This window comes from Gopherus evgoodei, chromosome 2 (genome assembly GCF_007399415.2).
Source record: "Gopherus evgoodei ecotype Sinaloan lineage chromosome 2, rGopEvg1_v1.p, whole genome shotgun sequence".
In the NCBI taxonomy this organism is placed as follows: domain Eukaryota; kingdom Metazoa; phylum Chordata; order Testudines; family Testudinidae; genus Gopherus; species Gopherus evgoodei.
The window spans coordinates 281998744-282022791 of NC_044323.1; the positions used below are offsets into that span (position 1 = coordinate 281998744).

The 24048-nt window shown below is 43.3% G+C and overlaps 1 protein-coding gene across 1 annotated transcript in view; it reads right to left on the minus strand.

The window, feature by feature from the left end:
- The window catches only part of NDRG1 (N-myc downstream regulated 1), a 60710-nt gene extending 37654 nt beyond the window's left edge, over nt 1-23056 (minus strand). The window contains exons 1-3 of the mRNA XM_030553861.1: nt 22953-23056; nt 11135-11213; nt 1837-1872 (exon numbers count right to left, since the gene is read on the minus strand). Coding sequence (XP_030409721.1) covers nt 1837-1872; nt 11135-11197 — 99 coding nt within the window. The 5' untranslated portion in view covers nt 11198-11213; nt 22953-23056. The remainder of the gene's footprint in view (nt 1-1836; nt 1873-11134; nt 11214-22952) is intronic.
- Between the last annotated feature and the right edge of the window lie 992 nt (nt 23057-24048).

Below are 24048 nucleotides of genomic sequence, written 5' to 3' on the forward strand. Positions count from 1 at the left end.
TCTGAAGGTAGGCACCCAAAACCATAATTAGGCATGAAAAAAATAAGGTGATTTCCCCCCGCCCTGAGGTGCTGATCAGATTAGCTCCCATTAACATTTGACTTGTGGATGCTCAGCACCTCAAAAAATATTGCTACTTATTTAAATACATAATTAGTTACCTTAAGGAAAGAGCACAAGTGCTGCTAATTATCACTAGTAGCAATTCAACATACTGGACTATTGTGTTTCAAAAAGAAAGATAATTGCTACTGAAGATGGCAGATGTCTTGCAAGGCAGAGCAAAGAAAGATCAGAGCAGGAGCTGACAGTTATTGTTGGCTAAATACAGTCAGGACATTGTTGGATTAGAAGTTGATATCTGAATTTTTCATTTTTGGTTTTTCATTGCAGTTAATACTCTGATTTATAAACCAAGCAAATTTGAAATTAAAGTAGAATACAGACAGGACACAAAAGGTCATTTCTAGTCATATTTAAATCAAAATACTGCAAAACTCCAGTTAGCACACTTAATCTGGGATTCAGATTAATTTGGAACAATTGATCAATCTAGACCCAAACAGGAAGCTTATCTTCCATGTGCTGCTTTAAAAAAACACAATAGGAAATCACATGATAACTAGTTTATTCCATCAGCTGTTACAAAAACCACCAAGCCTGCTTTTGCAACAATTCTTCAGCTAACTACATTTCAGATTTAATATAGAGAATGTCAAAAAATCATAAAGGACTTCAATGGGTGCTATAAAACAAATTTACTGTAGATAAGGTTTGGGGTTCTGGTTTCCAAGAAAAAAAGTTAGTTTATTAAGTGCTGTATTTTTCATAGCAAAATTGCACAGCACTCAAGTGAGAATGCAAAGGGATACAGATAAAGTATACTGTACTTTGCAAGTTCACATCTTTCCCATATCTACTTTCCCAAATTTAGTAATCAGCACAAGTCTGACACCATATTTAATGCCTCTCTCATTTGAGGAAACTGCATCCCTTGGACAAGATTGATAAGTTAAAGTCCACCACCAAAAGGTAAGGGTTTTTTTAAATGGTCTATGGGCTCTGGAAAATTCTGATGCATGAACAGAGGAACAATCTTACAGTCCTTCCTCAGACAAAAACTCATTTGAGACAAATGTAAGATGAAAATATTTTTCCATTTATGTTCATTTTCCATTGTTTCAAAGTTACATCTCTGCAAGAATAAGAAGCAGTGTTTCTGGACATTTGTTTAGATTAGATTAGTCTGATTAACTATCTTTGGTGAAAGAGGATACTACTAAACACACAAGAGTCACCACAACTTTAAGCAGTAAAGAGATTGAAGAATCTGGGAAGTCTATCATGCCTTCAAAGAGAAGTGTGGCTAATGGGAAAGACATCACTTTTGACCTGGATGTGGATGATTCGCAAGTTTAGAATCAAAGACCATGGACTTTGTCTGCTCCTTACTGCTTAACATGTGCCAAGAATCTCTTGGAAACTAGATACTATATACAACTGAAGACATAAGACCTACCTGCCAAGAGAAAATACACATACTTCACTGTAGTAACAAAATTCTTAGAACAACTGATTTCACCTTCAACCAGGTTGCCAGTCACATCCTCTTTAGCAAAATGCAATGGTTTTTCCTCTAAGTGGATACTTCGTCAGAACCAGTTTCTGAAGACCTCTCCTGATAGTCCTCTTTACAAGATTATGAAATAATTCTGATACTATTCAACTTCATGCTTTGTAATTACGTTGTTTTTGAATAAGTCACACTTTTGATCAGATTTTGCACACGTTTTGACTTACCAAATAGGAGAGTGGAAAAAAAGTGTTTTTACTTGCCTGAACATCAAAATCTGGAAGAAGGCGAGTGATTGCCTGTGAAGAGAGATTTGTAACATATTAATACAGATATTCATTGTAGCTACAAAATTAGTCTGAATTAAATAAGTACACACTTATGTAAAGCTCCCAAATTTACCAAAAGAGACCAAATTCAATAGCCCCCCTCCACCAAAATACAATAAGACTTCGATTGCCTTCAATGGGAGTTATACTCAACAAGTGAAGATAGCTGGGAGTGCTGGTGGCACAGGGTCTGAGTAGAGAGTCCACATATCTAGACAGTCCTTCAGTGAGTGCGCCAATGCCCGAGATGATGGGGCGTCCAGGATTTCCGGGTTTGTGGATCTTGGGTAGTAGACAGAATAACCCTGGTCGGGGCACGAGTGGGCTATGGAGTTTTGATCAACATACCCTCAGAGCCCTGACCAGGGTTATTCTATTTACTACCCAAGATCCACAAACCCGGAAATCCCGGATGCCCCATCATCTCGGGCATTGGCACTCTCACTGAAGGACTGTCTGGGTATGTGGACTCTCCACTCAGATCCTATGCCACCAGCACTCCCAGCTATCTTCGTGACACCACTGATTTCCTGAGGAAACCACAATACATTGGTGACCTTCCAGAAAACACCATCCTAGCCACCATGGACATAGAGGCTCTCTACACGAACATCCCACACACAGATGGAATACAAGCTGTCAGGAACAGAATCCCTGATGAGGCCACAGCACAACTGGCTGCTGAGCTCTGTGCCTTTATCCTCACACACAACTATTTCAAATTTGATGACAATATATATCTAGAAATCAGTGGCACCGCTATGGGCACCTGCATGGCCCCACAATATGCCAATATTTTTATGGCTGATCTGGAACAACGCTTCCTCAGCTCTTGTCCACTCATGCCCCTTCTCTACTTATGCTACATTGATGACAACTTCATCCCCTGAACCCATGGGAAGGAGACTCTGGAAAAATTCCACCACGATTTGAACAGCTTCCACCCCACCATCAACTTCAGCCTGGACCAATCTACACGGGAGGTCCACTTCCTAGACACCACGGTGCAAATAAGTGATGGTCACATTACCACCACCCTATACCAAAAACCTACTGACCACTATGCCTACCTTCATGTCTCCAGCTTCCATCCTGGGCACATCACATGATCCATTGTCTACAGCCAAGCACCAAGGTACAACCGCATCTGCTCTAACCCCTCAGACAGAGACCAACACCTACAAAATCTCCACCAAGCACTCAAAACTACAATACCCGCACGAGGAAATAAGGAAACAGATCAACAGAGCCAGACGTGTACCCAGAAGCCTCCTACTGCAAGACAAACTCAAGAAAGAAACCAACAGGACGCCACTGGCCATCACATACAGTCCCCAGTTAAAACCTCTCCAACGCATCATCAGGGATCTACAACCCATCCTGGACAATGATCCCACACTTTCACAGGCCCTGGGTGGCAGGCCAGTCCTCACCCACAGGCAACCTGCCAACCTGAAACATTCTCACCAGTAACTGCACACCACACCATAGTAACTAACTCAGGAACCAATCCATGCAACAAACCTCGATGCCAACTCTGCCCACATATCTACACTAGCGACACCCTCACAGGACCTAACCAGATCAGCCATATCATCATTGGTTCATTCACCTTTACGTCCACTAATGTAATATATGCCAGCAATGCCCCTCTGCTATGTACATTGGCCAAACTGGACAGTCACTACAGAAAAGGATAAACAGACATCAGATATTAGGAATGGCAATATACAAAAACCTGTAGGAGAACACTTCAACCTCCCTGGCCACACTATAGCAGACCTTAAGGTGGCCATCCTGCAGAAAAAAAACTTCAGGACCAGACTTCAAAGAGAAACTGCTGAGCTTCGGTTCATCTGCAAATTTGACACTATCAGCTCAGGATTAAACAAAGACTGAATGGCTTCCCATTCACAAAACCAGTTTCTCCTCCCTTGGTTTTCACACCTCAGCTGCTAGAACAGGGCCTCATCCTCCCTGATTGAGCTACCTCATTATCTTTAGCTTGCCTGCATATATATACCTGCCCCTGGAAATTTCCACTACATGCATCTGTCGAAGTGGGTATTCACTCACGAAAGCTCATGCTCCAAAACATCTGTTAGTCTATAAGGTGGCACAGGATTCTTTGCTGCTTTTACAGATCCAGACTAACACAGCTACCCCTCTGATACTTAACTCATTCCTTGTTCTAGCAGCTAGGTAGCACTCTTGTAGGGCTTGCCTACCCTGGAAAGAGATTGTTCTAACAATCGTTCTCAGCCAGAGGTCTGAGGCCCCGTAGGGGGCTGTAAGCAGGTTTAAGGGGGGTTGCCAAGCAGGATCAGCTGGGGTCTGGGGAAGAAAGCCAAAGCCCTGCCACCAAAGGCTGGAGCTAAAGCCTGAGCAATTCAGCTTTAGGGGCCACTGTGGCATGGGTCCCAGGCAGTTGTGCTGCTCACTACCCCCTAATGCCAGGCCTGGCTTTTATATGCAGAAAAACAGTTGTGGCACGAGTGGCCTATGGGTTTTTAATAGCATGTTGGGGAGCCTCAAAAAGAGGAAGATTGAGAATCCATGTTTGAACGAGCTGTGAAATGTTAGTGCATGTTTATGCAGCTGTTACTCATTTGTGAATTTCCACTGAAGTCAATGGGACTACTTGTCTGCATAAGGCAGGAGAGACTTAACCCTCAGCATAAACCAGGATAGTGATGCTTAACCCTGGTGTCCACCCAATATTAAACAAGTCATTAAAGGCTGCTCAACACAAAGTAGGCATACGGTACCACCACCCCCCACCTGCAAGCTGAGAGGCTTTATAACCTCAAGACAATAAAAAGCTACATGTATGCCATCTTAAATATTTCTACATGCAATAAAAAATAAACAGTGTACATATTAGCTGCATATATTTCGAGAACAGGGAATTTAACTCGGAAGGAGATGGCAGCTGAGGATAATATGAATAAGAACAGCAGGATCTAGAACTTGATGAATATGAAGCTACACCAGGGAAGAGGCTGAAAGGAAAAATATACATGCAAAAAGAACAAACTGAGACCCCACAGGAGGCAATGAGCCCCAGAAGACTAAAGCAGGATATTTTAGTGCAGTAGTTTTCAAACTTTTATACTGATGACCCCTTTCAAACAAGCCTGAGTGAAACCCCCCTCAAATATATATATAAAAAAGAGTGTTAAATTCATTATAAATGCTGGATGCAAAGCAGGGTTTGGGATGGAGGCTGACAGCTTGCCACTCCCCATGTAATAACCTCATGACCCCGAGGGGTCCCAACCCCTGTTGAGAACCCTTGCTTTAGTGACTAACATTTTGGTCTTGACCAACAGCATCATGATAAACTATCCATTAGAAATATACAATGAGACCTCAATGGAATGATTGCTTTATCTGAAGTCTGAGTCTGGATTACAAGAGGGCTACAGAACCAAGATATTTATATTGGTATCTAGGCAATCTCATTGTGCAGTAAAATATAATGTAAAGTTTGTAACCCAAAAAGCATTAGTGCTGCAGGGTAAGACGTTTCTGAAACCTCGGAGAGCTGGTCCTGTTAAAAAAAAGTCTTTTCTTGTAGGAAATGAACTCCAGAGAGGTCCTTTGGGGCCATCTGCCTGTCCTAAGTCAGGATAAAGGAGGAGGGTTGGGCGTAGGGCTAGCAACTCCACCTTGTAAAAAAATCAACCTGCTACAGAAATGCCAACAATAGAGACAGAGACTTTTACCCTGGAAAAAGAACGGTCTTCAACTCGAAGATGCATGACGCTGGGTGGTAAAAGCCGTGAGGAAGCCACTAAGCCGATTACCCTTCTTGCAACCAGGAGGATTACCATAGGCTATACCTGGAACCAGCTAGAGTGAATGGCCCAGCATAGAGGACTCTGGAGATCTGTGGTTGGCGGCCCATACCCCGATTGGGGTGATGGGCATGAGTGTGTGTAGGAAATGGGTTTTGTTTTGTTATAACCAAGAACAATGTTATACATAGGAACAGATGTCACAGATAGCTCTAGAAATGTTAATGTTAGAAAGCATAGCTAATTCATTTATTCACCACAGGGTTTTGTGGTACTCTAGAGCTAGAAAGGAGGTAAATATGCATCCAGAGAGCCTGTGTGTTATTTAGACTGTGTTTAGAACTAAGATAGTATCTTGGGTCACAGCACGTACTAAAGTCCTCTGGCTCAATAAGACCAATTTTTCATCTGCCCATGACAGATCCAGAGAGTTCTGCAGTGTTTTGTTAGAGATGTCAACACCTTTTAGAAATACATGCTTAAGGTGAGACTTCAGTGGTGAGACATTAAAGCTTAGCGCTTCTCCTCTTGCAAATATAACCAAGAATTTAAAGTATGAAAAGAGGATCTTTATTCCTGAACAGATTAGCTGCTCCTCTTACCCAGATTCCAAATAGTTTTCATGCAAGCATTTCTCGTAATAAAGGAGAATAGACAACTATTTTAACACAACTGAAACAAAATGGTTTGTGAGTGGATTTCCAAAGTTTGAGGTGTGTAACTAAGCTTAATGAAGGCGGGTGGATGAAAGTTAGAAATACAGGAATTAAGAGTTCTAGCATGGAAAATAGTGCAGAAAGCTGTGCAAGATTTACTGTTGCCAGGAGTTACAGCCACATGTTAAGACTAAGGGTATGTCTACACTGCAAAGTTGTTGAAAAAACTTTTGTCTTTCACAGGTATTTAAAAAAGTGCCCCCCACAGAAAACAAATTTTGCTCAAGTGGCAGTGTGAATGCAGCTTTGCTGGCAGGAGCACTCTCCTGATGACAAAGCTAACGCCGCTCGCGGGGCTGGAACAGTAGCGTAGCTGGGGGGGGAAGCATGGGTGCAGCTGCTCCTCTGAGGACATTTCCGAAAAGCAGGGCCTTTCTGTGCAGCCAGCACTGGGATTCCGGATTTGGAGTCCAGAGCCAGGTTTTGCATGTGGCTGCCGGCTGGTTCTCGGCTCCATGTGGCCCCCATCCCCAGCTTGACTCATTCCTGGGCTGCAGGCAGCAGTGGCTGGTTGCCTGGCTTGGAGGAGGAGGCAGCTCCTGCCTGCCTGCAGCTGCCCAGTTTGCTAAGCTGAGCCCCAGCAGGGGTGGGCTCTGCCCGGAGGGGAAGGGGGAGCAGCGCAGACCCCCAGTACAGCAGTGGGGGGTGCTGAGGAGCAGCAGGCTTGTGGAGGCAACTCAGCACTGCTGCAGGGTCACCCTGTCTGCCTGCCCTGCTCCCCCGCTCACTCTGCAGCCTCTGCCTGGCGGGGCTTCGGACACACACACACCGCACTAGCTCTTACAAGCTGTGAGGAAAAGCACCTTGGCTTCCTGAGCCATTGCAGTCTTATATTTACATAGTTGACCTGGACGATGTAAGTCAGCTCTAGCTTTTAACACAAACATACATAACATGCACATCATACAGAACATCAGTGACCCAATTTCCTCCCTCGTTATTAAGCAGGTCATGTTTTGGCATTTGTCCGAAAGCCTTTTATTTTAATTATCCTGCAGCAATGTGATTCACATATTAAACCATTTCTGCTTTGCCAAAGCAGAGTCTTTGTTATTAATATATTATTGTAAATCACTGCAGGAGAAAATATGAATGGGGAAGCTTTCAACATGGCACAGAAAAAAAAAACAGATTTAACCCTCTCCAAACAGAAATAGGGGACTTGCAGGTTTAAGGCATAGGGATGCTGGTTTTGGTTGCATATATTCCTGGAGGTTCTCACATGACAATCTTTAATTAAAGATTAATATTTAATTCCTGGAGATTCTAGGACAATCCTTGAGAGCTGGCAACCCTAAAGATACTGGGCATAAGTCTGCCTTGTTTTTCAAAGGCTTTTAGCTGATTACCTTTCAGTGTCAGAAACATGACTGATTAACTTCTGGTTCCAGGTTTTTTAATTCTCCTTGTTAATTGTGTCATGCGAGAAAGGGGCAAAAAATTGGCATCAATTCCCAACTCACATGACCAATCCTGGACATGGAAAACAACTCCACTATATAGACTGTCTGAATTAATGCTAATCAATAAGGTCACCAACATCTGAGTGTGGGACAGAGAACGCGCACGTGCAAGAGAGAAATCTGTGATGCTAGCCCAAGTTCTCTGAATCAATAGACTCATGTATAAATCTCATATGGTTAGACCCTTCACAACAGGTCCCATCTTGTAACTCCTTGACTGTACCGCTGATACAAAAATCAGTGACATGCAGGGCCATAACTGCTAAGTGCAGCAGCACAAAAGATGAATGCCCTCGGTATACATGGCAGCACATTTATCAGCAGTCAAGTGGTAAAATTATACTACAGTTTCCTAAAAAGAAACATCCTTTAAATTGCACTCCCAAGCAGGCAGTGAGACACTGTTTGCAGGGACTCAAAGTGCAGGGATTCTGTACTAGGCAAAGTGAGACTCAAAGAACCAAAGAGCACCTCACTGTTCTCTGCTCAAGTCAAATTGTTTAGTGGAAATTCTAGGATGGGCAGTGTAGGGAAAAAATGGAAGACAATCTTTTCAAACGAGAAGTTGCCTGCCTACAACAATACTACCTTTGGCTGGCATCCTGTCAGCTCTCTCAACCTTAGCATGGTTTGGCCAGGTTCAGGACTTACAGGGGAGACCTCCAACAAATGCCTAGCTTACAGAAGGTGCTGCTGAATATGGCGTTGGTTATTCCGTAGGTAAGTACTCTTCCACCTGACCCAATGTCCCACACCGCAGCCTCCTTCCTGCCCCCACCCAAGCACATTCCCCCAGCCTATCCCCACTGGAAAGAGGCCCCGCAGCACTCTGTTCTGATCTGCATGGGGCTGATGGGGCCATGCGAAGGGTCACCTGGCCTGTATTAAGGCATGCCCTTTGGGGCCCAAAGTCCTGCACCGAGGTGGTGCGTTAGGACCCTGCTGCACATGAAGCGTTTGACTAGCTCCAGTGCTTGGGGGGAGCCTGTCTGTGCTGATCAATGCGAGGTCTGCCATTGACTTCAATGGGGGAAGGGGCAGAATTTCACCCTTCCTGGTTTCCAAGCAGTGCCTGTGACTTACCACACAACATCTTATGGTGCCAGGTCTCCCAAAAATAACCATTGTCGGCCATTTTTCTTAGGGATATATCCTGGACGGCCTTGACAAGCAGGTGATTCCCTTACTAATGCTAATACTAAGCACTCAAAAAAAATCTTGAGGCAAGCCCCCAAATATCACAAGATTGGCTTTAAAATCCATGAGATTTTAAAATACAATTGGGGTTCTTTTTATTTGCCTTCTGGTTTTTGAGCTTTTAGGGTTCCTGTTTTCTAGCTTTGCCCCTCTCCCATGAGGGCTAGTGTCTTGTATTTGTTATTAATGATAGCCAAGATTCTCATACTCACAGGCCTCTACAAGGTGAGGCTCTAAAAAGAATAATAAAAAGTTGCTAGATCAGTGCTTAATTTGTAATGAAAGGTGCCAGGGCTCAAGCAATTTTTTTTTTATTTTATTTTTTTGTTTTGTTTTGTTACTTTCATAACTGACACAGCAAGCCCAAAGGTACCAGGGCTACAAATTACCAAGCCTACAGGTGCTGGGACTCAGCCTTGGCAAACTCTTGCACAAATTAAGCAGCATGTGTACAGCTTAAATTGGTTAACAACCCTAACTTTCAGTACTCAGTGTTCCAAAAATGGAAGACACCAACCTGTGTCACAGAAATGTCTTTTGTTGTAAAAAAGAACATGCATGAATAAAGCTACTTTAAGGGAAATTACTACTTTGCCCAACCCGAAGAGCTATGAGATTTTTGCTCACCAATTCTTATAAAACTTGTATCCGTCATGCCTTTTTGGTGACTATTTATAATAGCTTGTAATACTAAAGTGCATTTCATTGATTGATTTATTTTAAAATGAAATAAGTAACTAGAAAAAATGGTCAGTATTTTTTTTAAATTTGTGACAATTTTAAACTACTGTCATCTGTCATTTACTTTCTAGAATCTAAAGTATAATCTAAAGTTCTCCTGCAAAATGCCAGCTGTGCAAACCCTTCCATGGCTGGATCATTCTTGTGTTTTTATTTTAATACAAAATATGTATAATGAATTTAGAAGTATGTAATTAGTAATTTGATATGTCGGGTGGCACCTTTTTTAATGTGTTCACTCCCCCGATATTAGAACCTGGCTACGCCACTGGGCTGGAAGTATTTTGTTGGCAAAAGTGCAGACAAAGTACTGACAAAGAGCACTTACACACTGACTTTCAGCAACAAGGCTGTTTGTTGCTAAAAAAGTTGCATGGTGTATACAAGCCCCTAAGAAAGGCAAATTTGAGAGATCCATTCACAGGCAATAGCAAACTATTTGCTAAGAATGTATTCCCATTACAGAAATTTTCCATTCAGAAAAAGAAGGCAAAATTGTTTGCCTAGAATGGCACAGATTAACAGAACAATCTGGCCTATGTCTTTGAGACATTGGCTCACTGGGATGAGATGTCCTAGGAATACCGGTGCTTTCCATCCAAGTATACAGGTGATTTAGAATATTTAATAGAATGTGGAACCAGAGCCACTGAAGCACACTGAGTGCTAGTGCTATTCATGATTAGGATGGCCATGAAACTTAAATGCTGTGGACAAAAGAGTAAATTGAAAAATACTCCAATACATGGGGGAAGACTACTAATCTTAAAGTAGAAACAGCGGTATAACAGAGTAAGGGTGCATTTACACAGTTTTGGTGCTGTTTTAAAATGCTTCTACCAGTACAGCTTCTTTCTGCAAGTTTATCAGTAAATATATACAAATATATAACTGCACCCACATTAGAGGATTGCACCAATATAATTATCAGTTTCTAAACAGATAGTCAAAGTAGCATAAAAATTATGCAGACCAGCCCTAAGCATGAGGAATAGCTGAAAGGAAAAGAGAATGACAACCTTCCTCACTCTGTGTGTCATAGCATCACTTGTATGACATTTTATTTCCAACACCAAAGGAGGTAGGGGCAAAAAAAAAATTGAGTATACATGGTTTTTTAATTAGAGGACTGGATAACAACACCCAATCCTACTCTGATTATTTTCAGACAGAAGATTAGTCCACAGTGTTCCCATATATCCAACATTTGCTTTTTTCTGAAAGGATTAAGAATTTAACAATTTTCCCTATGAAGAAAAAAATGCAATTCAAGCAAGTTCCAGATTACAGTATGTAACTGTTTAGTTAAAATTACCTCATCTTTCTCTACCAGAGGTTTCACCTCTGCGAGGCGAGCATCCTGGAGCTCTGTCGACATGGTTAGTAGCTGATATCTGCAAAGATCGAGAAAGCTTCAGCATATTTGTTATTTTATACAAAGGAGTTTTAAACAGATGGGAGGAGGGAAGGACCACTTCCCACCTCCTAGAGTCTCAGATTAAAAATTGTGAATCTGCTGGGAAGTACACACACACCTTCCACCAGCCCCACCTTCCTAGGTAGAGTATGAAGGTTAAAAAAAATCAATTAACACTGCACAGAAGTGAGGCAATGATTCTATAGCAAAAGATAGAATGTGTTCATGTCACTCAAGGGTGTATCAAAGTATATGCACAAGGAGTCAGAATCAAGGTTGCATGGCAGGGGTAATTACTTCTGATACGTCCTAATCCAAATATTTGATTTTGTAACCCTAGTTGTCCGTCCATCCCCATCCCCCAATTAGGCTTTACCCATGTAGTTTTCTATATTTATGGGAGTGGGAGGGAACCAAATCTAGTACATATATAAGCAATCCTGCTTATTAGCAGTTTTTGCATCTTGGACAGATTCACAGCACGGAACTCTACCACTTTAGCTAATGGAATCCTCCATGCAGACAGTCACAAGAGGGGTGTAACACACTGCTATTTGCTGGACAGTAGAAGAAAGGTGGGAATCAGAATACTTGCATTCTGTTCCTGGTTCTGGGAAGGGAATGTCTCCTACTTCTGTTCTAAGAAGACAGCATAGCTAAGAATATGGATTTGGCACAATCTTAAAAGTGGATACAATTCTGGATTTATTCCATTAGACACCAAGTGCACCGTAATCTTAACAGTGGTAAAGGTGCAATCTGAACTCAAGTCATCTGGTTCCCAGACCAGTACACCTAGGCTAATTTTTTTTGATGTGGGAAAATAGGCTGGTACAGGCAGTTTAAAACTTGACCCTGAGCAGTGGTGATGGGATTTCCAGAAAATGAAGAAGCAAGTGTTGAACAAGTTCAGCTGTGCAAATGCACAGCAAGTTTCTAGAATTTAGGAATCTGGATTATAATTATCCAAATTGGATGACTCTGGGGAATCTTAGTATCCTCTATAAAAACTATCCATCTGTCAAATTTCAGTTCCATATTTTCTGCTCCAAACTCCTGATTAAATCGTTCGTATTGTGGTAGCACTAGGAGAAAACCTCACTATACTAGATACACTGGTCTGCCCTACCCTAAGGAGCTTTCAATCTAAGTATGATCAAGTGCTAGCAGCAGCAAGCACCCTGATCAGACCTTTCTATAGCATGACAACTGCAGGCCCAGCTGGAGGAAACCAACTATTTTCTATTCAGGGATTAGAAGTAAACCTGCGGGTTTGTCGGAAGTCATGAATTTCGTAACTTTGTGACCTCTGCAACAGCTGGTGCACCTGGCTCAGGGGCAGCTCAGACAATCCCTGCATCAGTCACCCCAGCTGCTGCTGGGGCAGTCTTGGATCACTGACCCCCATCCTCCCTCCCCCCCCCAGCAGCAGCAGCAGAGTTTGGGGTGAGGCAGGCTCTGGGTGATTCTTACCAGGGGGGCTCCCCAGAAGTGCTTGGGAAAAGTGGTTTTACACATGTTCACTGCAAGTTTCATTATGTTTAAAATAGGTGCTTTGTGTTGCCCTCTAATACTACACTGTAGCTGATGTAATGGCATAACTTTCCTGGATCAAAATAGTTTTCCCCTGCCCAAGGGCTCAATACACAAAGTTAATCTATATTTGCAAGCATTTGTGTAAAGTTGCCAGCACTAGGGAAAACACAAACCTCAAAGTTTTCATTTCACTTCACCAGGTCAGCTTTTGGGTCTATTAATTGAACATCCTGCCAACATATTCAGCAGTAGGTTCCCACAAACTTGAACCTGGTTATTTGATGCAATTCCAGCCAAGTTAAAGGATTAAATTTCAAAAGGCTCACACACAATTACTGAGGAGAATTAATGCCTTAATGCACTTTAATTATTAGAACAGAGTCTTCTCAAAATTGATCAGACATCAGTGCTTGCCAACCTGCAGGAGCAGAATCACATTAGCTTATGGCAAGGCAAGGGGAACAGGAAAGGAAACTTGCATAGTTCATCCATTACAATGGGGGCTCCAACAAAAAAGGGGGAATCTCATTCATGTTTTTAGGCCTTATCTACATTACACTGGTGTAGCTATAGCAATCCTCTAAAATACATACTATGCTAACAAAGAGGGCATTGTGTGTTGGTGCAATTTCATCTTCAATAAGATACTGGTGCAAAGGATCTACATTATAGGTCTCCTACAGAAGAAAAGAAGAGACAATCTATTAGGGCTAGTCTACACTGGCAATGTTAAAGTGCTGCCATGGCAGTGCTTTAACATGGCTTGTTTAGTTGTGGCAGAGCACTGGGAAATAGTTCTCCCAGCACTCTTAAAAATAAAACCCACCTCCACAAGGAGTGTGGCCCCCAGTCCTGATGCACTGTCTACACTGATGCTTTACAGCACTGAAACTTGCTGTGCTCGGGGATTTTTTTCCACACCTCCTAGTGAGAAAGTTGCAGTGTTGTAAAGTGCCAATGTAGACAAGCCCTTAGACAGGCAAAGTGTTGCCCTAGATACCTCAGATAAGTCAATCACTCCTTTGGAAAAAAATCTTTTCAGTTCCAGTGATAGCGTTCAAATGCTACACAATTCAGCAGTTGGAGAGTTTAGTAATCCCTTGCTCCTCATGGACATTGGCTTACAATCACAAAATCACCCACAGAACCCCATGATGGGCAGGAAAGATCCATAACTCAACTGTGTTGGTGCACTGATAATTATAGTTTACCATCACCACTCTTGACTTTACACAAAGCTATGGAAGCAAGGAACTAATATCAGTCACCTAGAGATCTTCTACATAACAAATCAGGAATTGCTCATGAAAGAAAAGACTGCAATCCATACTCTCAAGATTCTCCAAAACAGACCAACCATTCTATTCTCCAGTAGTTCAGTGAAGCAAGAGATAGTAGGAATGGGAAGGAGTGGACCCTGGTCCAGCTTAACTAGGCTGGCCAACTGTATCTGTTTAAGTGCAGAATGGATGACCCTATGCTCTAAGGGAGCCCTTGCTGGAAGTCTGGTTTACACTGAAAAAGTCAAGATATGCAGCCAAAGGTCCCTCCCCATTCCAAATCTTTTAATGGACTACATTTTATGCTACAAGATGTGTAATTTAGCTTCAGTACAGTTGAGTATTCAGAGGTCACACAAGCAAGAAGTTGGTGTGACAGATACACAGCTGAATTTACCCTTGCCTAAATTGCATTCTCTCTTCCTAGTTACCTGATTTTTTTTGTGTGGGGGGGGGAGGAGAGAAGAATGAAAATCTAAGGTATGGGAAAGACTTAAGACTGACCAGTTCATAAGGCAATTTCCATCTATCAGCTGCTATAACACTGATTGTAGTGGAGATAATACTCATTATATATAGTGAGACAGTGTTCCAAGATGCAGGACTAGTACTGCTTGCAGTAGCAGTGCTGTGAGTAGTTGGAATAGTGCTCACTACTTATTATTCAAGAGATGCAGAATTGTATGTGCTTAAGTGTCATGTATACATTACAAAATAGTTTATTACTTGTACTATAGAAGCTCCAGTAATGGACCTGAAACACCACTGTCCTAGGTGCTGCACAAAAAGCAAAACAAAGATACCATCTGCCCCATAAGAGTTTATAGTCTAAGCATAAGAAGAGTGATGGATACAGTCTGATAGAGGAGGACATGGTAAACAGCAAGACAATATGGATCAGTATGATAGATTGTTAAACTAAGGTTCTAAAATATCCTCAGTACTTCACAAAAGTTGGTAATTGAAACTGATGAGAATCCTTCAACTAGTAGGAAGTTCATCAATGGAGGGAAAGTGACAAAGTCCAATCGTTTGACACTAAAAACAAAGAAAATGTACATGATGTCCAAACAGGCATCACTGTCAGCCTTTTACAGGGCCACTCAGACTATTCCTGCTGCTAACAATGTGAGCTGTATACCAGTCACCCACAAATGGCACTGAAATTATTAATAATGAGTTAACACCATCACTGTATTAACTGCACAGGACCCTTGGGCTTTAGAAAAACTCCATCTCAGTTGAACTACAGAATACAGGAGTTTAATGAATGGAAGCATCAGTGTGCAGTACTGCAAAATTTAAGTTATATTCACTCAAGTAGTTCAGCTTTCATTAGAGGTATTTATAAAGATATCTGAAAAAAATAATTGTTCAATGTTTGTGACTAATTGGAAAGCATCTTGCCATAAAAATTATGAATAAGTATTCAGATAGTTCATGCACAAGTGTCAGCCTATACTTTGTGAACAAACTATTTAGACTATTCACTGTTATGTGGGAAGACTGGTCACTGAAGTCACATTTTCTATGTATTGACTGAATTATTGGTACTATGGTGAGATCATAATCAGCAATCCCTAGATTCAAGGATGATCTCTACCACAGATTAACATATGGGTGCTGAGATGATTCAGGAGTCTGATCCTGGAACCACAGATCCATGCACAGCACGTGCAGACATTTCCTGGCACATCAGCTGCCTGCTGGGAGAAAGTCCTCTTTTTCCTTACTTCTCTTTTCAGCTTCAAGGACAAGGCACTTCTGCTCAGGCAGTGGCCTGCTTTGATGGATGATGGGGCACCACTGAGGTTGGCTGGTGGCTTATTTCTCCCAGCTTGTGATATCTGGTTTTCTTGAAATACGCTTTCAGTTTACCTTCACAGCATTTCCTCTGGCCACCATGGGATCCCTGACGATAGGTGAGCTGAGAGTAGAGGCTTGGTTTGGGAGGTGAGAATCTGGCATTGGCACATAATATCCAGCCCAAAGAACTCACTGCTCATTGTTTTTTGCGCTCCCATGATAAATCTTTTAAACTCAGCATAGTTAGTTCTATTGAACATGTGCAAATGGAAACTTTCAGAGAAGTTGTTCTATATTTGCTCCTTAACTTTCTGAACCTTCCTATTGCTTGCTTTCCTGTCCACCCTCTGCTTCAAGATACCCTGTAGCCTAAGGGAAGGTGCACCAATGTGGAAGCTGTGACTTGGATTTTCCACAGATGGGTGGAAATTTGGAGGTACAACAAATTATTATATAGCAGAGTCCCATCTACCCTAGCAAGCAACCAAATATCCATCTGAAGTTGCACATGATCACTACTGGCAAAATTGGAATCAATAAGCAGATTCATACACCTTGCCATGCACCAAATCATCACGCTTGGCTCTGCTTTCAGTGAAATTCAACTATTCAACCATCAAAGGGTTTGGAGCATTATTTATTTATTAACAAATAGTACCCCAGACTCCTACTTCTGTCCACCTGTTCTGGACACTAGAGCACTCCTAGAGCTAGGATGAAAACAAGAATCATGACTCTAAAGCATTTCATTGTTGTCAGGCAGTTGTGCAAACCACTGGCAAAGTGCCACATCCCTCTCTAGTGGCTACTCCACAGAGAATCAGTTATTACTGCCACCAATTACTTTAGCTTATGTATGAGAAGTCTGCTCTGTTTGTAACAAGTAGTGTTTATTTGAAAGGCACTGTGTGGTAGGTCTCCAGCTATGCAGAGAAATACTATTACTGACAAATGAAAAAGATTTAATAGAATTTTAACAACTGAAAGGGAAGTAACTCGAAACAAAAGGAACACAGGAAGTGTCTGCCACACGTTAAGATCAGAACTGTAAAATTCACATGCATCCTGCTTTGTTCAAACATATGCCTGTGGAAAATATCACCAGACTATTCAGTCTTACATCAGCAAACACACTGTATATCGATGCTATACAAAGTCAAATTTGGCCTATGGAACTGGAGATAGTCCAAAGACAGCAACATTCTGTTATGCGAGTATGAAGAACAGGCCTGATCCTGCACCATCCACTTGACCCAATAGTAAGTGGAAACTGACTTTAGTTCAAGGTGTAGGGGCTGCTTCTACTCTTGGGGCTAAAGGACCCAAGACTGAGAAATATAATGCCCACATGTATATGACCCATGTTCTCCTGCCCAAGGGCACCTGCTACTCTTGATGAAGTCAATGTGGAGAGCCCACCAAAATCAAGCACTATTTATGTTGTGTTATATTCAGATACAACTATTTGAAGTGATACATATTCAGGAATAGTTCTGAATTGCTTCTTACTGCTGCTATTCCTTTAGCATACTTTAAAATAAAGATGGACACATTTATGAATAGAATTGGAAAGATTAGATTTTTATTGTGTCAGGAAGGGTCATCTCACCATGCACAAACCCATGAAAAAAATTTCCATTGAGAATCAAAATGTACAGATAGGCAAATGATTTTAAATGATAAATGCTTAAAGGTAATTTATATTATCCAACAAAATTATAAAAGTCTAATTCTACCAAGCCTCATAGCCAAGCAGAATTGGCTATGGGGATTACATCCAGCCAACTGTACACTTCATCTTGATCAAATAATGTAGAAAGCAGAAGGATATGGAAGGAGAGTGCTTTGAGAAAATTATTGAAGTGTTCAGTAATCAGTGGTACTGAGCCTGATTTTCAAGTGGCCGCGCCCAGATTTTAGTCATCTTCATTGGCATCCAAAGCAATATTTAAAAAGGGTGTTGCTGTCCACTGCAAGCCTTATATAAAAAGACTAAGGCTACCTCACATGTTTCCAATGCCAAGGAAACTATTTTCTTTTTAAAAAACATGCATCTCTGAGAAGTACATTGTGACCCAAGTACAGCTTTTAAGAGGATGCAATTTACTATTTCTTCCTCCTTTTGCTTTAAAATAATAAGACTCACTGAGAAATTCTTGTATAATTGCATGACATGATGGTACAAATTTGCCAAACACCAATCAACTTCCAAATATGATTAGTTATAAGGCAGTGATGGGAGGAAGATTAATATTATACATGCAATTTTGATTTTCTAACATTACTTCATTTTGTTTTGGCAGAAATAAGTAATGTGGTTATTGATAATTGCATGCATTTTGTTCTTAGTACTCTTCTGTTCAAACATGCTTTATTATTTAAGGGAAAAGAAAGTGAAACTTAGACCTGAACTACAGAAAACTGAAAATGACTACAACGATTCCTGTTGTTTTTAAACACACTTGTATCCAGATAAAACACAAATTTGGATATAATGCGGTAAAGCAGTGCTGGGGGAAGCGGGGGGCTGTGCACTCTGGTGGATCAAAGCAGGTTCGATATAACATGGTTTCACCTGTAATACAGTAAGATTTTTTGGCTCCCTAGCCTTATATCAAGGTAGAGGTGTAAATCACCATTTAGTCATTCATTATTTCAATGACTGATGCATGCAATTACTGCTTGATATTATCTCACTGCTACCACAATAATATTCCTTCAAGCACTCTGCAATTTCTATTTTGTTGTTCAAGTAGGATTTGCTCATTGGTAATGCATGCTGGCATGGTCTGAACTAATTCCATCTATTTACTTTCCAAGGTTATTTTATTTGTTTCATAGGGCTGGTCTACACTACAGGGGAAAATCCATCTTAGATATACAACTTCAGCTACGTGAATAACGTAGCTGAAGTGGAAGTATCTAAGATCGAATTACTCACTGTCCTCACAGTACGGGATCGATGTCCGCGGCTCCCCCTGTCGATTCTGCAACTCCGTTCCCGTTGGTGAAGTTACAGAATCGATATAAGCGCGTTCGGGGATCGATATATCGTGTCTAGATGAGACGCGATATATCGATCCCCGAGCAATCGATTGCTACCTGCTGATACTGCAGGTAGTGAAGATGTACCCATAGAACTGAAACTTCTAGACTCTGGAGAGAACAAACAGTTAACTTTCCAGAAAGGCACCCCCAAGATGCATATGTCTGTGACTGGTAAATCTTAAGTGCAGTCTTTATTAGTTTTGGAAGACAATAGAGTCTACTGGATAAGGCGCTGGACTGGGACTCAAACCACTTGGATTCTGTTTCCATCTCTGAGAGACCACAGGTAAGTTTTTTGCATTTGTCAGGAAAATCAAAGTGACATTTTGTTTTGAGCTGATCCAAATAAAAAAAACACTTATTGTCAAATCAACACTGACATTGATCTGTCAGTTGCTGCAGTGTCTCATGGGAGTTGTAGTTTGAGTGCCTTGTGAACTTATTCTCTTTAATAGGCCTGGCTCCCCAACTGGACTACATCTCCCATGATGCACTGTAGTTCCATAACTAGTTGAACCACTACTGTTCATCATTCAAATCCTGAGACCACAGTGTATCATGGGAGATGTAGTCCAGCTGGGGAGCCCAACCTATGAAAAAAACAGGCATGAGACACCATAGCAGCTCAGGTAGACACAGATTATCACTATTGACCCAAAGTGTTTTTATTTTCTTCAAAGAAACAAAACATTTTTGTTTAGAACTACTGTAACATTTCAAATCAGAAGCATCTAAACAAAACAGTGATGTTTCCAAACTGAATAGAACTTTCTGTTCAGAGAAAAAATTTTAAGATGTTTTGTTCCAAAAGAAATGTTGAAATGGAAATTCTGATTTTCATCTAGATTTGTTAATAAGTTTTCAAAAATACAACCCCATTTAAGTGAACTAGCACCAATACTTCATTTAGACCTGTAGCACAAGAGTTCTGCTTTGTACTGCAATTTCAAATAGATTTAGCTGTCCAAAGAATCTTTCTGCCCTAGTTCTGATATCTATTGTCCAACATAGTACATTCAGCTCTTTAAAAACTTCTAGGCTGCGCTCACCACAAGTTTGGCTGAGACTAACCACTATCCTATGTGTTCATTTCCCTACCATTGACAGTTCATGTCTTGCTCACTCATGTGCATTTTAGAAACTCTGGGCCCAAATTCTCAAAGTTGAATGCAACACTCTTAAGTCTCAAGAGATTACCCAGCCTTAGTTTTTACCCCCGTAAAACTACTACACACTATAAACCCTATGTCATAGTATCTGTGCAGGATGTACTGCAAAGTACTAGGTAAACAAACTTCTGTAATATTCCTATGTACATTCAAAATTTTTCATCTTCACTGCATTAACTGTTTTCATTGTATTGAGCCCTTTATGACTAGCTCATACTAGTATTTCATGAAGGAGTGTACATAAAAAAGATACACTATACAGTTTCTGAAAACTCTTGCTTTCCAAACATACTAATGCACAAACTTGCATGGAAGGACTTTACTTGTATTCTGGGTATTTACTTCCCAGTTTTACTATTTGATCTGTAAAAATCACATGATTCTGGTAGCACATGAAAGTATCTTGAGCATAAACACACCACAAACAGCACTACATTTTTATCACGTGCGTAGTAAAGGTATACTGAGTCACACTATGCTAGAACAAGGATTTTAGATTGACTATTTGCACACTTGCTGTACTTGTAGTACCTGTTCTCAGAATTAAATTTAAAGTGACTTCATTTCTAATGCATTTGTCTGAATTTTTGCTGCCATTGTTACAAGTTACATCTGATTGTTGAAACTGCAAATTAGACAAATAACATTTCTCCCTATTTTTAGGATTTATTTTGACTATATGACAAGTCAGTTTCATTGTTTCCCTTGTATGGCCCTCTAACCACAGCATTTGGCAAGGACACTCGAGGACAGCTACAGGGCCTGAAACCATCTTTAGAAATTTGTTCAAAAAATAATCAGATTTCAAGCTGACCATTTACAAACCAACCACTTCCCTTTAAGACCTATTTTTAGACAATGTCTCCTGAAAAGTCTGAGGGCATCTAAGATCATTTACTGCCATCCTACTCATTAAGAAGGGAACATAGGGAACACTTCTTGTGGGCTGTATAAAACAATGGGTAAGATACAGGGGCACGTCAGTTTGCAAGCATTCCAAAGGAAGGCAGCAACACTAAAAACCACACACTTTCACCCAATTCCATGTTCAAAGCAAGATGCCTTGAACATGAATAGTGCCTCAGAAGTATTCTATATACTTAAACTACAACTATAAACAGTGAGACATAGAAGAGTAAACAATGAAAACTGATATGTTGCAGTCAAGGCTACAGTTGTGCTAGAAAATTCGGTAGATATGACTTAAATACACTAATAATTAACTTATGCAATGCCTTTCACACAAAGAGAAATAGTTTCAGTTCCAAACTCTTCCTAATTCTGTAAGTACAAAGGCTGAATCATAGCATCAGCATCTAACAAGATTCCAGCTGTTTCACTGCTTTCAGAGAGGGACAGGGAGGAGAGCTGGGACATCTGCTATGGAAACCTGAACTGCCAGTACTTTGTATCTCTCCCATTAGCCACAAGTCTCCAGTGACATTTCCAAGCCCTAGGATTCTAGCAGACTTAACATAGAGCCCAGCTAGTAAATTTGTTCAGATAATACATTAGTAACTGGCCAAACTGAAGTGCATAGGTACCACGATTTCCCCCAATTCTTCAGGGTCCAGCTGGTGAACACCATAGAGCTTACCCATCTTGACTCCTAGCAACACACTGCTGCTGATGCTGCCAATTCTGTTCCTTCCCTTCCCACCCATTCCAGCTAAAGAACCCAAGTGACTAACCCCTCCTGCCCCTGCCCCAGGATGCAGGCCTAAGATTCCACACCTCCCCTGATCCTCATACCCACCCACAGCCAGCAGGGACCCTGCCAAGCTGGAACATTGGAGCAGAGAGAGGGGCAGGTGCTCCTGTTCTCCAGGCAGGGCTCTGGGAAGCTAGAGGAGCTCAGCGCACAGCCCTTCCCAAGCAGCAGAGCCAGACTGGCTGGGAAGCTCAGCCCTCAGAAGAGTCACACTTTGGGAAGTTAAGTAGCCCTCCTTCCAGCCTCTTGCAGTTCACCACAGCACAGCAGATCTGACCACTAGGTCCTGTGGGAGTGAGAGAAGACTTGATCCCCACAGCCATAGGAGCTAACACTCTCCTCCCACACCCAGCCCGCAGGACAGGGCACATGCATCCAGGACAGCAGCACCAAATTAAGCCCACTGGGCCCCCTCTTCCCTGCACTCAATGGGGAGAACGGGGGGGCAAGCATGCCCGGGGGCCCTCTTCCCTGCCACGGGAGGGGGAAGAAACATGGAGCAGGAGGGGCAAGGCCAAAGAAACCCCGTTCCTCTACCCTCAGGAGCGTCTAGGGGGCAACATGGTAGGCAACGGCCGAAGGACACCCCCCTGCCCTGACCTGGGGTGGGGAATAGAGGGGGGCGGGCAACGGCCGAAGGACCCCCCCTTCCCTGACCTGGGGTGGGGAATAGAGAGGGGCGGGCAACGGCCGAAGGACCCCCCCCCCTGACCTGGGGTGGGGAATAGAGGGGGGCGGGCAACGGCCGAAGGACCCCCCCCCCTGACCTGGGGTGGGGAATAGAGGGGGGGCGGGCAACGGCCGAAGGACCCCCCCCCTTCCCTGACCTGGGGTGGGGAATAGAGGGGGGCGGGCAACGGCCGAAGGACCCCCCCCTCCCTGACCTGGGGTGGGGAATAGAGGGGGGGCGGCCAACGGCCGAAGGACCCCCCCCCCTTCCCTGACCTGGGGTGGGGAATAGAGGGGGGCGGGCAACGGCCGAAGGACCCCCCCCTCCCTGACCTGGGGTGGGGAATAGAGGGGGGCGGCCAACGGCCGAAGGACCCCCCCCCTTCCCTGACCTGGGGTGGGGAATAGAGGGGGGGCGGGCAGGGTCGGCCCCTTGCTTGCGGGTTTCCGGACACCCCGCGGACGAGCGGGACAGGAGCCGGACTAGCGCCGCTCACCTAGCGCGGGAACCGCCGCCTCTGTGTGTCAAGCAGCAGGACCCCGCTCCCCCGTCAAGTCACGTAGCCCCGCGCTCCCTCCAAGCTGAGCCCGTCTGCGTGCGAGCGCCCGCCTCGAGGGGTATTTATACCGCTCCAGCCCCGCCCTCCGCCACCGCCTCTGGGGAGTCCCGGCCCCGCCCGCCCCGCTGGAGCGCTACCTGCGGCCGCACGTTTCGCGCGGCTCCGCCCGTCCGCGGGGGGGAGAGGCGCGCGGCTGGGCTGGCAGAGCCCGCGCCCCGCCCCGCCCTGCCCGGCTCTCGCGCCCGCGCTGTGCGCTGAAGTTGAGGGAAGCTACCCTGAGCCGTGACGGGTCCAGGCTGGCACCTCTGCCCTGTCCCCTTACAGGCCCGCCCGGCTGGACCTGAGGCTGCAACCAGCAGGGCCGCGCCTGACACGTTGGGCCCCTAAGGCCAGGCCAGGGATAGTCACAAAACCACCTACCAGCCCCGCAGACCTCGGTGTTTCTGCCCCCTAGCCTGACACCATGGAGAGCCCGGGAGCTGGAGGGAGCCTTTGCCAGTTCCCCACCAGCGAGCTGGGCACACGGGCTCCTTGTAGCCTGGCCTAGCAGGCCTGGCCTTCACAAAGATGGCAAAATCCACCCCCATGAGTGGCACAGTTATCTGACCTGTGCAGACAGTGCAATGTCAGCGGGGGAGGGCCTCACTCCTCAACACAGCTGCTACCTCTCTGCGGGGTGGAGTACCTACGCCAGCAGAAGAAGCTCCCCAGCGGCATAGGCAGCATCTTCGGTAAGGGCGTGTCTACACATAACTGCCCCTTTGTAGCACTTAGTGAAGACACTAACTACACCTAGGGGAAAGCTGCTTCTGTCAGAGATTAACAATAATATTTTATGTGAATTTAGCTGATTATATTTAAACTCTTAAAAATCACTGTATATACTTACTTATATTGGAGCACTTCACAGTCTTTAATGTATTTATCTTCACAACATCCCTGTGAGGTAGAGGAGTACTATTATCCCCATTTTACAGATGGAGAACTGAGGTACAGAGAGTAAGGCTATGTCTACACTTAAACTGCTACAGCA